Source organism: Ptychodera flava, chromosome 4 (genome assembly GCF_041260155.1).
Source record: "Ptychodera flava strain L36383 chromosome 4, AS_Pfla_20210202, whole genome shotgun sequence".
NCBI lineage: Eukaryota > Metazoa > Hemichordata > Enteropneusta > Ptychoderidae > Ptychodera > Ptychodera flava.
The window spans coordinates 2,045,500-2,060,246 of record NC_091931.1 but is presented as its reverse complement, the minus strand read 5'-3'; the positions used below and the strand labels follow the sequence as shown (position 1 = coordinate 2,060,246).

General features: G+C 36.2%; 1 protein-coding gene across 5 annotated transcripts in view; it reads left to right on the top strand.

Annotated features, from left to right (window-relative positions):
- LOC139130650 (ETS-related transcription factor Elf-2-like) overlaps positions 1-14,747 on the top strand; it is a 72,818-nt gene that overhangs the window by 33,458 nt on the left and 24,613 nt on the right. For 2 of the 5 annotated variants that reach the window (XM_070696393.1, XM_070696392.1), the window contains exon 1: positions 14,083-14,225. The exons of the other annotated variants lie outside the window; for them this stretch is intronic. In XM_070696393.1, coding sequence (XP_070552494.1) covers positions 14,165-14,225 — 61 coding nt within the window. In that variant the 5' untranslated portion in view covers positions 14,083-14,164. Of the gene's footprint in view, positions 1-14,082; positions 14,226-14,747 lie in introns of those variants that run through there. 5 annotated transcript variants of the gene reach the window in all.

Below are 14,747 nucleotides of genomic sequence, written 5' to 3'. Positions count from 1 at the left end.
AATAAGTTCTAATGTGTTCTCAAGTAGTTAAATGAGGAGATTTTCAGAAATGTGTTTGACAGATGTGTAATTATTACAATGTACCTGTTGTAATAATCACTATGGGCAAAAAAGGCCCTAAATAGCTCAGTACAGCGCCCCCAGCAGGACAACGCTTGGGGCTGGTTGCTAGTCTTTTAGTGACGACAGCGAACATTGTATCAATTTCATTTCAATAAAATATCGATCGAAATCTGCTCGCCTGTCGCTTGTATTTTCAGGTTACGTCATGAATTTTTCCATGACAGCCCGTACGACGTATGTACCATAAAAATCAACGTATCTGTTGTTTTCTTCCACTCAAATTGAATCGAAGACAGATTGTTTAGTATTGGTGATACTTTTATGTCTCATCGTATTTTGGTGCTCTTTGGACAAGTTTGGCGCCATGCGATCCGCGGGTATGCAACACAACATTGTATCAATTTCCAACAAAAGAATATTGATCGATGACGTTCACTACACGTTCACAGTGGAGACTCTACACCAGTTCGCCTCCATTTCATGTTATTTTTACTAATTTACTACGATGTTCATGATTCATATTCACCCAAATTTTGTATAAAAGACAACAACTTGACAGGTATTTGGTCTGTACAATTTAGGAGACACTTGCTGATTTATTTGCATCAATTTCAGACCCTTGTTCTGCACATGTAAACGCCGTCAGATCGCCATATTATTGATGGTAACAGTATATTTCAGTGATCAGAATAAATAGAATGGCAATAAAACAAATTTTACAAAGAAATTCAAAAATCTAAAATGATGCGATTTTTGCTTATAAGTCAAAGGATCACTGTGCCAATTTTCATCATCATTGGTTCAGAATTGAAAAATTTGAACCGGCGAGAAGTGTGCAATCTGTTCGGTCGATTAGACACACATAAACGCCATTGTTTTCTATGGGAATCGAGCTTATTCGGCACATTGTAAAATGAAAAATACATCTGAAAAAACCCGCCAGATCAAATTTTTCATTTCGCTGTTATTTCTCACAATATTTGAGAGTAAAGCATCTCATGAAGGTCAACTAAAACTCTATGGTTTTAGTTTTTTAAATTTCCCTCTTATTTTTATGAAATGACGAGTTTACGATCATTTTTGCTGTTGGCTGTGTTTTCACCTATTTTTGCTGACAGTTTTTTCGCTTCGGTATTTTAAGAAATTATTTTGTTCATGAAATTATTGCCAAAATATCATAATGGACAGAGGAACATATGAGGAAATGGAATCTGCAACTCTTTCCTGAATATTTAGCTGTGCGGCTAGGAAATTCGGCGAAGTTTTCAACGTTACGCGGAAGCTTGATTTGGCTCTCTTTACGCTCATTCAGCATATGACGTGGCAAAAAATTGTCACACGTTGAGTGAACAAAATAGAGGCCATTTTGCCCACAGTGAATTGTTGTATTTTAAATCAGCGATACGACATAATTGACGGTAGGGTTCGGGCTACTATTTTATAAAAACAAGGAATGGAAATACTAATCCATCATTCACCTGCAACCAAATGCACCACGGTCCCTATTATCGAACATGGCTTTCAGTTGACTTCGCCCATCTAAAACTTTGTTATGACATATATTTTGAGTACAACTCTTGAATTTTTCCGTGACTTTCAATTACCGGTATATTTACACAAATGGACTGGCCATTGTGTTATTGACTGTCATCTTGGAATTAGAATATCGATAATCCCTTGTGCCTTTTTTTGCCTGATACTGATATACTCTTTTTCACATACTGGGATGGAGGATTTGCAAGTTAAAGTGTCTATGACATGCCCAAAACAACATTCTTTAAAAACTTTCCTCTGAGATTGTTTTGTCACAGTATGTATTGTATCGATGGGAAATATGAAGAATATGCAAAATTTTCTACTTCTGCAGGAGGCCTGCAAGCACCTGGCTAGGCTGGGTCAGTTGAGCCTCTGAAGCTAGCTGAGATATTTGCATACTGTTGACCAGGGTCCCAATTGATATGCATGATAATATTATAAATCAAACATAGCATTACTTCTGAAATCTGATTCACAAACAAACAATCTAGTGGACATGACTCTCAGGAGAAGCAACAAATTACCAGCAATCAGCATCATACTAAAGTATAAGCAGTCATTGCCTGGACAAAATGCTTGATGCACTTTCAGTATATTTAGCTACTATAGACTATAGTCTATAGAAGCTATTGGGATGGGTATCCGTCCGGCGTCCGTCGTCAGTCTGTATGTATGTATGTATGTATGTATGTATGTATGTATGTATGTATGTATGTCCGTTTGTGAGGCGTCCGTCCACTCAAATATCTTGAGAACTGCAGTACTTACTGATTTGATATTTGTTGTGTAGATGAAAAATATGATTTTGAGAAATAATTTTTTTTAATTTTTTGATATTGTTGAAAATAGGCAAATTAATGCCAAAAAAGGTGTTTTTGGTAAAAAATCTTCTTCTTCATAACCGCTGGTCAGACAGCTTTGTTATTTGGTATACAGGTCCCTAGGGATAACCCAACTTAGATTTGTTCAAATTTTGATGAAATATGCAAATGTGTATTTTTAAGGAATTTTTTTGTCATTTTTGGTCAAAGTTTGACTTACATTGTATGTAATTCTTGTACTGTATAAACCCTATCAATTCACCCAGAAAAAAATAATTAATATGATTTTAAATAATTGAATTAATTAGGAAATCATCAAAGCCAAAATAATTTTAGTGTGGAATTATCAGAAAGTTCAACTTTTTTTGACAGTTCATAGTGAATTGAGGATTAAAACATGTAAAGGCAACTTTCCTGAATCCCAACTTTTATATATTCTGAACCACCATTTATGTTATCTAAAAGAAATTGCTCATAATAGTTTGTCATAATAGGGTGGTCAAATAAATAGAGATAGAGAAAGTTCTTATTTCCATTTATGGTTGACTTGGTAAGGATAAAATAAGATTACTTTTTGAGGAAAAAAATAGAGTGGTCAATTAAAAGAGTGGTCAAAGTGATAGGGTTTTTATGGTAAAGCTGGGCTGTAAGATTCCTCATGTGCTATTTATAGCAATTATGCAATCTGTGTAAACAGTGCAATGAAAGTGTAACATGATTCCTTATAATGCTTTTGATGACCTTGAACTTCTTAAGTTTCAAACATTTGTCTCTTCAGTGTGCTTTCTCTGAGTACGTACAGTCTCAACTTATTCAACAGAACTTAATTACAATGTTAATTTGAAAGTTAAAATGTTAGAATGTAATTAACTCTCGTTTATTTGCTATTATAGACTAATATTGTCTGATGAAATATGCAAATCTGTATTTTTACGGAATTTTTTTCCATTTTTGGTCAGGCCATCCTGAAATGAGCTATCAAAGATATTCACCTTCTTCATCAATACATGTGTCACAAAAGGTTATTCTCTACATAACACAGCAGAGCTCTGTCAACTATTGAGTCGCTTGTTTTTTCCAAACCGCTGGTCAGACAGCTTTAATATTTGGTTTACATGTCCCTAGGATGACCTTAGTGAGATAATTTCATACAGTCAGGAAATACTTAATTTTGTATCCATGTCTATAGTAGCTTCAGGGACCTTGGCCCTATGTTTATGTATATTGATGTACCGTATATGGAACACACTATTGATTGTGTAACTAATATATATCTTTGTATATGGAACATTTCAATACGTTGACCTGCGTAGCGTATATAGTGCAGATCAAGAGTATACGTTATGCAGATCTTTGCACACCAAGTGTACACTGTACAATCTCGGATTTAAGAAGTCAACTTAATGGGTCGACCGTATAATGCCATGAGGCTAGTATATGGTAGAGAACGTATGTAGTCATTTCTGGCGATCGAGCAGCGAGAGAAACAATCAATCACCAAGGGTACAACTAATTTGGTAAATGACATTTTATCTTGAATAGTGAGTCGAATAAGTCATAAAATACTCATATTTTTAACATTCAATACGAAGTTGAAAAAATCTTGGACTTTTTACCTGTTTCTAATTTGTTTCATGCTGTGCTCATGGTGACTGTGACTGTACAGTTCACTTTCAAGCATGGCCTCAGTGTCTTGCCTCTAAGTTTGGTTCAACAAATTTACTCCAGTGTTGTTGTATACTATACTGATCACATGAGATAATTTTTACTGGTCGATTCATATTATTTTTATTAAATGCAATAAAGGGAAAGTGGCTCTACACATCGCCTATATTATTTGTGTCGTTCGGTGTGTTATATGTTCGTTTTTGTGTGTGTTGATCTTGATGTAGATATAAGCCATGGCAAGATGTAGCCATAACTTGGCTGTCAAATGACTGCGTGATCCTTTGACGCTACTTTTCAAAACCAGTTAGACTTGGTTCAAGTCTGTGATTTTTGAATGTTTGAGTGGAGTGAACGCAATGATTTGTATTTTGCTTTCATGTGAAACGCGCGCGTGAGTGGACGCGATGAGTAGGGTGAACGCGATGAGTGGAGTGAACGCTATACAGCGGAGTTTCACCCGGAATCACAGACTTGGCTTTCTTGCAGGGTTTGCGTTGCTATAAATTATTCATGAGATGACGTTTTCTTTACTCATATATTATTCATAAGATGACATCACTAAATTTTACACATTGGGAGGAGTTACCAATTGACCCAAACAAGACGTGCATAAAACTCACATGGCGTCGTTGACAAAATGTCGAGTGCGATCACTCCCACAAAAGTCAGCACGACCTCTGTTCTATCATCGAAAACGCGTGAAAATATCTGTGTTGTTTGTGGGGCCCATGTTACAAAATGCGAAAATCGTGGCCGGTTATTCAAGGATGGAAAAAGACACCGTCCTTACAGTTGTAGCCTGTTCTCTTACGTGCCTTGCTGCAGTACAGTAGCTCGAGCTACCAGCTGGTTTTGCCGTCCGACCCAAATACCCAGGCAAAACCTCGAGCTACTGTACTGCAGCAATTACGTGCCCAAAGCGATGGAAATCAAAACAATGTGGAGCGACTTCGTATGTCAGTGATTTTCCGCTGCCGGTTGGTGCGCAGACGAACACATCTTTTCCCTCAATGTAACTCTCAACAAGCTTTCTTTGGTAATCTCGCATGATTAGCGGTGGTCGACCGATCAGTTGTAAAACGCGGTTGATGTACGAACTTGATGCCATTATTCGCCCAGATATAAAACGTACTCGATGTCTAGCTTTGCACGGAGATGACAACAAACTTTTTAATGCATGCAGAGGTTTATTAGCAAGCGTTCTTCTTATTTGCCAGAATAACGGCGGGGACTGTCAATCATTTTGTATTTGCTCTACGTCACTGTGTACACAGTCCGTCTCACCGCCTGTACTTTGCAAGAAGTCCAAGTCGGTGAATCCGGCAGAAACTAACTCACTACTGCGCAGACTCAAACGTGACGCATTCAATCGCTGGGAAAACCTGGCGTGAGCTGCCAAATTCCGGATAGGTTTGTACGAAATAGGAGAGACACAAGAGAAACTATTATAAATGATTTTATTTTTTTAAAATTTACCGACTTGAACCAAGTCTAAAAACCAGTGTGCGGTCTCTTCCTCAGTCGCTATTTGGTACTTGCTCTCCTTGGATTTTTGTTTCACTGTTTGTGTTTCAATGATTTTACACAAAAATAACTAACTTGATAAAATGCTGAATAAATTTAGCTCCTGAAATGCATTGAAAAGCATCTGGAAAGCCACAAAATAGCTGTATAAAAGCCATAAAATCTCAAAATTTTCTAGGGGGAACCCCCTAAACCCCCCCTTTGAGAGGGGGCACATCCCCCCTCTTGAGCTCTCCCCCCTGTAGTTCAAGAAGTGTTCTCAGTGTGTATGAATCAAGGAGAATTGTGGCTAGGCTCACTCATAATGTAATTATACTCATACTTTAAAATCCAATTCATTCTAATTTGTGTGATCAAGGATTTCTCATTGACAGCTGGCAGAAAAGGCTAAAAACAAATTAACATATTTTGTTTCCTGTCATCTGAAAATATGCGCTTCACGAATATTTTACAGTTTGTAAAAAATGTTAAATATGCATGCTCTATCAACTTTGAAAAAATATTTACTGCTGACAAAATGTGAACTTTGAAGTATCCTGGATTATCTGCACTTACGAACATTGAATTGTGAATGGAACTAGCAGAAATATCTGAATTCATGTTATGGATAAGGTGTTCTGTTCAACAAAGGTTCTGAAATATTCCTCAGGATTGTTGCTTTCAGTGGGAGCCGCTTTGTTTTATGGCAACCAAATTTGAAAAAAAAAAAGAGAACAGAAAATACGAGTTGGGTTTCCCCAATTTTCACCGTGAGTCTGCAAGTTATTCAACATCATCAGATGAAAATGTATGCTGGACTCGTGCATGTAACATCTCACTTTCCATAAATATCTGGAGACCTGCAAATTGTGTACCATTAAACTTCAAAGATAGATATCACTTCGCCAATTACTATGTGCGCCAACCGTTTCTAACTGAATTATGTGCTTGTCTTTTGTGTGTATCATGTGTATTAGTGAGAAAACTTACTTTTAGTCATGTTTATTTACACAAGTTGCACTGTCAAAAGTACAGATAGGATTTGCATGGTACCCCAGAATGAAAGTATAAAATGACTGGTTTCGCCTTGCAATGAGATAAATAGTTCAAGTTTTGATGCAAATAGCGATTTTTCTTGGCATAAGGTAGAAGATTACCCAGGGGCTATCCAAAATTAGTCATTGCATAGGATTGTATACATGTAGAAATGTCAGAAAACATACTAGGAATATTGTCAATTTCATAGAACTTTCACAAATGATCCACTGAAAGGTGCTTTGTTGAAAAATATAAAAGAAATACCATGTTAGTTACTGTGCAGGAATTTTACAGAGAATCGTAATTGTATGTTTTTCATTGAAAAATCACTGATGCAAAAGTGCAGACTCAGCATTTTTTCACAATTTTCATTACATTAAATAAGGTGGCATCTTTGTTATGGGATGAGTAACTTCATACATGATGTTTCTATCGGAAATACTACATGTAGAAATTACTTAAGAACCAACAGTGTAATGAAATAATATTTTTACCCACCATGGCTATTGTTTTCTTTGAACAGGCCAAATTTGCAATAAAGTCATGTGAGAGCTCAAAATCATGGGTTATACCAGGTAATGGATAATTGAATGTAAATTATCTCAAAAAGTATATTGGGAACAGCTATTTTACAAGCTACAACATGTGTGATTTCTAGAAAATGACAATACTCTTCGTATTGGGTAGTTTACCTTAAAGGGACAAAGTCGCCCATTTTTTCATGAATTTTGTTTGATTCGAGATACTACTTATATTGTTTGACATGTTGACTGAATTAATGGGTGACTATGCATATATTCAACCCCGGTTTTAGACAAATTAAATGAAACCATGGCAAAAATGAATTAATAGTCATGACCATTAATTCATTTTCGTGATGCTTTCATGTATCGTGTCTAAAACCTGGGTCAAATATATGCATGGTCACCCATTCAATCAGTATCTTTCAACATGTCAAACAATATAAGTAGTATCTCGTATCAAAAAATAGTGTCAATGACACTGTGCTCCCATTTTACAGAGATACTGAGTACTAGTACACACATGACATTGCATTCTTACAGGTTGATTACTAAGAAAATTCCATTGCAAGTCCAAATTAATCTTATCCCCCAGCAATATGAAATGCTCCAACTCATAATAACTTTTACACATCTGACAGAAAACAACCCTAGGATCAAGACTATCATGTTTTAAAGCAATCCAACAAATACTTTGGGAGAAAATGATTTTTTGACAAAAAATGGCAAAAATTGCCCCAAAAATACAAATATGAAAATTTCACCACAATTTGAACAAATCTGACAAAGGTCAACCCCTGGGATCATACATACAAGTTTTCAAGGCAATGGGATGAGTGCTTTCAGAAAAGAAGAGTTTTTGACCAAAAAAAAAAACGGGAAAATCGCCCAAAAAATACAACTTTCAAAATTTCACCACAATTTAAAGAAATGTAACTAAAGTCACTATAAACAGCCTGCATACCAAGTTTCAACCAAATCTGTCCGGTGGTTACAGAGTTTTAGCAATTTGCAGGATTTTTCCTTTTTTTCCTTCATTTGCATATTTTTGACTTTGACATGTTCATTTCAACAAATTCACATCTCCACCCCTGGATGCAACTGTCCACCAAATACTAAGATGGTAGGTGCTGTCGTTTAGGAGTTCTTAATGTGACGGACATACATCCGCACATACTAACTAACATACATACATACATACATACATACATACATACATACATACATACATACATACATACATACATACATACGTACGTACAGACAGACAGACAGACAGATAGGCATGCATACATACATACATTTTATTTTTACAGCTTTTAACGTCCAACAGCCGACCAACCTATCAATATCAGCTTGTTCAACTTGATACTACTGCTTATAATAATATAAACAAGACTTAATTACATTCTAATTAAACATGCCTTGCTTATCAAGATTACGTCATAAAAAAAACAGCATATCTGTCCGGTTATAAAGAATCTTCAGCTGGTTATTTTTTTCAGTATTTTCATCCTATTTACCAAGCACATTTTAACTCTCAAATTAACATTGCAAGTAAGTTCTGTTGAATAAGTTGAGCCTGTAGGTACTCAGAGAAAGCACACTGAAGAGACAAATGTTTGCAACTTAAGAAATTCAATGTCGTCAAAAGCATTATAAGGAATCATGTATTAAGCACTTTCATTACACTGATTACACAGATTGCATAATTGCTACAAATAGAATATGAGGAATCTTATAGCCCAGCTCTACCATAAAAACCCAATCACTTTGACCACTCTTTTAATTGACCACTCTATTTTCTTCCTCAAAAAGTAATTTTATTTTCTCCTTACTACATGTACTAAGTTGACCATCTCTATTTATTTTACCAACCTATCATGACAAACTATTTCTTTTAGATCACATACAGAGAACAATACATGAGAGTACAGAATATGTCAAAGTTGGGATTCAGGAAAGTTGCCTTTACATGTTTTAAGGTAGCTACATACCTTTTAGACACTTTCAGATTTTTAGCTACTATAGACTATAGTCTATAGAAGCTATTGGGATGGGTATCCGTCCGGCGTCCGTCGTCAGTCTGTATGTATGTATGTATGTATGTATGTATGTATGTATGTATGTCCGTTTGTGAGGCGTCCGTCCACTCAAATATCTTGAGAACCGCAGTACTTACTGATTTGATATTTGTTGTGTAGATGAAAAATACGATTTTGAGAAACTATTTTTTTTAATTTTTTGATATTGTTGAAAATAGGCAAATTAATGCCAAAAAAGGTGTTTTTGGTAAAAAATTTTCTTCTTCATAACCGCTGGTTAGACAGCTTTGTTATTTGGTATACAGGTCCCTAGGGGTAACCCAACTTAGACTTGTTCAAATTGTGATGAAATATGCAAATCTGTATTTTTAAGGAATTTTTTTGTCATTTTTGGTCAAAATTTGACTTACATTGTATGTAATTCTTGTACTGTATAAACCCTATCAATTCACCCAGAAAAAAATAATTAATATGATTTTAAATAATTGAATTAATTAGGAAATCTTCAAAGCCAAAATAATTTTAGTGTAGAATTATCAGAAAGTTCAACTTTTTTTGACAGTTCATAGTGAAATGCTTACCATCTTGGAGGATTAAAACATGTAAAGGCAACTTTCTGAATCCCAACTTTGACATATTCTGAACCGTCATTTATTGTGCCCTGTATGTTATCTAAAAGAAATTGCTCAAAATAGTCAATAGAGATAGAGATAGAGATAGAGAAAGTTCTAATTTCCATTTATGGTTGACTTGGTAAGGATAAAATAAAATTACTTTTGAGGAAAAAAATAGAGTGGTCAATTAAAAGAGTGGTCAAAGTGATAGGGTTTTTATGGTAAAGCTGGGCTGTATAAAGATTCCTCATGTGCTATTTATAGCAATTATGCAATCTGTGTAAACAGTGCAATGAAAGTGTAACATGATTCCTTATAATGCTTTTGATGACCTTGAACTTCTTAAGTTTCAAACCTTTGTCTCTTCAGTGTGCTTTCTCTGAGTATGTACAGTTCACTTATTAAACAGAACTTACAATGTTAATCAAAGATATCCACCTTCTTCATCAATACATGTGTCACAAAAGGTTATTCTCTACATAACTCAACAGAGCTCTGTCAACTGTTGAGTTGCTTGTTCTTTCAAAACCGCTGGTCAGACAGCTTTAATATTTAGTTTACTTGTCCGTAGGATGACCTTAGTGAGATAATTTCATACAGTAAGGAAATACTTAATTTTGTATCCATGTCTATAGTAGCTTCAGGGACTTTGGCCCTATGTTTATTTTTTTTCTCAATTGAACACATCCCAAACCCCAATAAAGTATACATTTTCTGAAAGCCCTGATATAGAGCTATCCGATTAAGCACAGTACACGGTCATTATTTGCATAAGAGTCACGTGACAAGCGTTTTGCTGAACCTTCCAAAAACCGGTTTTTCCCGCCTTATGCAAACACGCTGCAAGATTTCCGGTTAGAATTTCTTCATTGACAAGCCTTGACAATATCCCTCAAAACCGTGTCTGCGATTTTTTCCCGGAGGCTCCATTCAAATAATATAGCGTGATAATTAAAATTCCTTGAAAAGCACCTTCATCTAACACCTTTAAGAGCGCATTAAAAATTAACAAAGGCATATAAAGAAAATCCCAGACACCGTTTGTATACTTTATTTGGGTTTGGGACGTGTTCAATTGAGAAAAAAATAAAAATCTGAAAGTGTCTAAAAGGTATGTAGCTACCTTAATCATCCAAGATGGTAAGCATTTCACTATGAACTGCCAAAAAAGTTGATCTTTCTAATAATTCTACGCTAAAATTATTATGGCTTTGTTGATTTCCTAATTCAAGTATTTAAAATCATATTAATTATTTTTTTCTGGGTGAATTGATAGGGTTTATACAGTACAAGAGTTACATACAATGTAACATACATCAGTTAAAACATCAATGACTGTCTAACATTGCATCATTCCTATAAATAACACCTCAGCCTGGAACAGCACAATCATAATCTGCTCATTCACACAGGCAGTACTTGACAATGAATGAATGACCTACTACATTTCACATGCGTAAAAAATTTGAAAGCAAGGCAAAAAGTACCTCAAAATTTGCAAATTTCGCCTTGAGTTGACCGAGTCATCTTTAGGTCACTCAGGAACCTGCTCACCCAATTAGAAAGTAATGGCATACACAGTTTCAAAGAAGTTTTTTTTTATTAAAAATGGCAAAAATTGCCCAAAAATACAGATATGCAAATTTTGCCATAGTTTTGATGAATTCTATTTTGGGTTATCACAAGGCACCTGCACGCTAAATTTTAAAGCAATCTGACCATTGGTTTTAGAGAAAAAGATTTTTTACTAAAATGGCAAAAAAGAAAATTCATTAAAAATAAAAAGCATCAAATATTGACATCAAAGCTATATGTTTAAATGAGTTGGGCCCAAGGTACCTAAAAACCAAATATAACAATGATCAGATGAGTAGTTCCTGAGTTATTGATTTTTGACCATTTTCGCCGGTTTTTCTACCTCATTTGCATATCTATGAGATTAAAAAGTTCATTTTAACAATGGCACATCTACACCATATATGGCATCACTACACCAAAAATCAGCTTAATCCGTGCAGCAGTTCGTGAGTTTTTGCGTTTGACGGACAGACATCCATCCATACATACGTACAGACAGACATCTCACATACAGACTTTTTTCAACCATATAACCTCTCAATTGCCATATATGTATGGCAAATGGGAGCTTAAAAAATCACGAAAAAATGGGCGACTTTGTCCCTTTAAAAGTCTGTACCTGCCACAGTCAAACATTTGCCAAGTTTTGCAATTAATTTCCACCTATGGGAGAGTACTACTGAAAAAAGTGAGACAACTTGTCTAGTCAGTGAACACACCCTACTTTGTATATCATTCATGTATTATTTCTTCCTCTGAGTACTTGGCAACATTTACAAACGAAGTGTTTGATATAGACCACTGATATAACAACATCTGGGACAAAGTAATTGTCAAAATAATCGAGAAAAGGGCTATAAAATGGATCATTTATAGAGGACACAGGGAAAGAAATATTCATATTTAACAATTAACTTTATACAATTGATGAAAACAAATAGTGACAACAGACATCATTTGGGAAAGAAAGAATACATGCAGGCTATTTACAGTACATCTAAAATACACAAAAGGGATATTCATTGCATATTTTGTTACAAATTCTCTCTTTTTAAAGCTATCAAACAGGAATTTTGACAGACTTAACAGTGTACCACAATTTGTGAACACATGAGCTTTTTATGGCCACTTAATTGTAATTCTGAAATGTTTTGTCATATCATTCATTGAATGACCATTGCGCATTGTTCCTGCAAGTGTGATGAGCTTGTAAGACTTTATATGGCTTTGAATGTAAGCATGCAAGCATATATTGGGGGTGGGGGGGTGGGCGGGCATGGAAAAAAAACCTGGAAATATGAGGGGGGCATAAATTTTCTCCATAATTTACCAGGGCAGGGGGCACGGAAAAAATTCACCGGAAAACAGAAAATCCTCCAACCCCCCCCCCCCCCCCCCGGAGTAAATTCTGAACACTCCCTAAAGTCCATGTCTTTTAGCTTGAGTCACCCTAGAACTTTTTTTCGCAGATTGGCTACACTGCACATCCCCATTGACTCGACTCGAGCTTTAATATCGCCCTTCCTCCATGCATCTTACCGAGCTATACCGTATATATGTACCACAGGCATTCGACTCAATGCAAGCAAACCATCAAACCATTAAACAGTTTGCTTATTGTACAACTTGGATACTTTGTTGTCCTCTCGAAAGTGTTCAGTTTTGTACTTTGTCCAATTTTGGAATGTACCATACCACACTCTCTGCTAGTGTGAGTTGAGTATAATAAAGATTGATTGATTGATTGATTGATTGAATGATGCAACCAAATACGAATACAATTTTACTGGTTGCATCAGTGACGGTTTGCCTGCATTGAGTCGAATGCCTGTGATACGTACAGTGTACGTTTGATATCAGTTTCAATTCGAAAACGGAAAACGTTCAAAATTAAATCCTCCGTCCATTCATGCATTTCACTATCAGACTAGTATGTCAGTTCATGGATGTAATGGTCAGTTGTACGCTAAAGCATGGACGTCACACACATAGCTGAAGTCCGTTCATTCGAAAATGGGATCCATCAAAATAATGCGTTCAGCTGACTTTATATGCGTTTGAAGTCAGTTCAGTTTGAAAATGCAATGCGTTCAAAGACAGTCACTCCACCGTGATTAGCTGTAGAGTTTATCCCACTTCGAAGTTACATCGCTTTGTCGAGGGTTCCGGTACTGTCGTGTTTACAAGTCAAACGCGACCTGAAATGAACCACGCGAGTTATGTTGCACGAACCTCATAACAAATGTATCACTCCGAGGCGCTTCCTGGTGTCCAACCTCCACATTGATTGGAAGAGTTGTTCAACAAAGCCGTGATTATTTTTTTAAAAACGGGGACTATCATTATGAACATTGGGATTTTCAGGCGTGCCTTTACTCTTGCCCAGTTCGTTGTCGGTTCCTACCGGACTACATTCCAGAAGAATAAAAAAGAACATTGCGTCGTCAGTCAGACGCTGCGTGATTGGCTTGTGTTGGTCTTGACGGCAAGACAAGATTTCAAGCATTACCCTCACAAAGGTCGCATGATCGTTGATGATTGTAGACATTACACTTTTCTTCGATTGGCACAATCTTTCAATTTTTCAAGTATTTAGAAGCTTTGGTTGCTCAACCTCCCTCCACCCATTGAGGGACTGTGGTTTGCCTTTCGTGCAGGGTTTGCAAGTAGCCAATCACATTCACGTTAACATGATTGTTGGTAACTATGTAAATTATTTCCGGCTTTATCACCGTCCTGGCGGTATAATACCTGGACGATATTTTGCACTGCTAAAGATGGCTTCTGAAACGAGTCCTCAAAGTGGCAAGAAGAGTTTGGATCTGCTTCTTGAAGCCGGTATGTGTGATATACACTAGAAATATAGTGTAGTCTTACATTTCTAGTACATAGCAATATTTTGGTTTTTATCCACAAAATTTTCGACTGCCAGATCACAAAATGTGTGTGTGTGTGTGTGTTCATTTCAAACCAGGAAGTGATTTTGCGCGTTCTTTCGAAGGTAAGGGCTTTCATGTGTCTTGTTTCTAGAAGCTCAGGTTCAACCACAGGTGTCCGGAGTTGCCGGTGTACATGCATAGAGAGAGATTGGAAGGTGTGACACGGTTTTGCCCTCCGGAATGAAAATGACAATAAAAATCCATGTATATCAACACATGCAGTCAAAAAACTACCTTCCTCCGACAGATAAATACCTTTGACGTTTAATGTCCAACCCTGAGACGTGTTAATCGTTATTTAGTATCTCTTTTGGCCCTGAATTCCTGGTTTACGTACATCCTCAGGCTGTTACGTACGGCAGCCATTTGGAACAAGACAAATTACCCATGGTTCAGCGCGCAAAAGTGATGAACTCGTGAC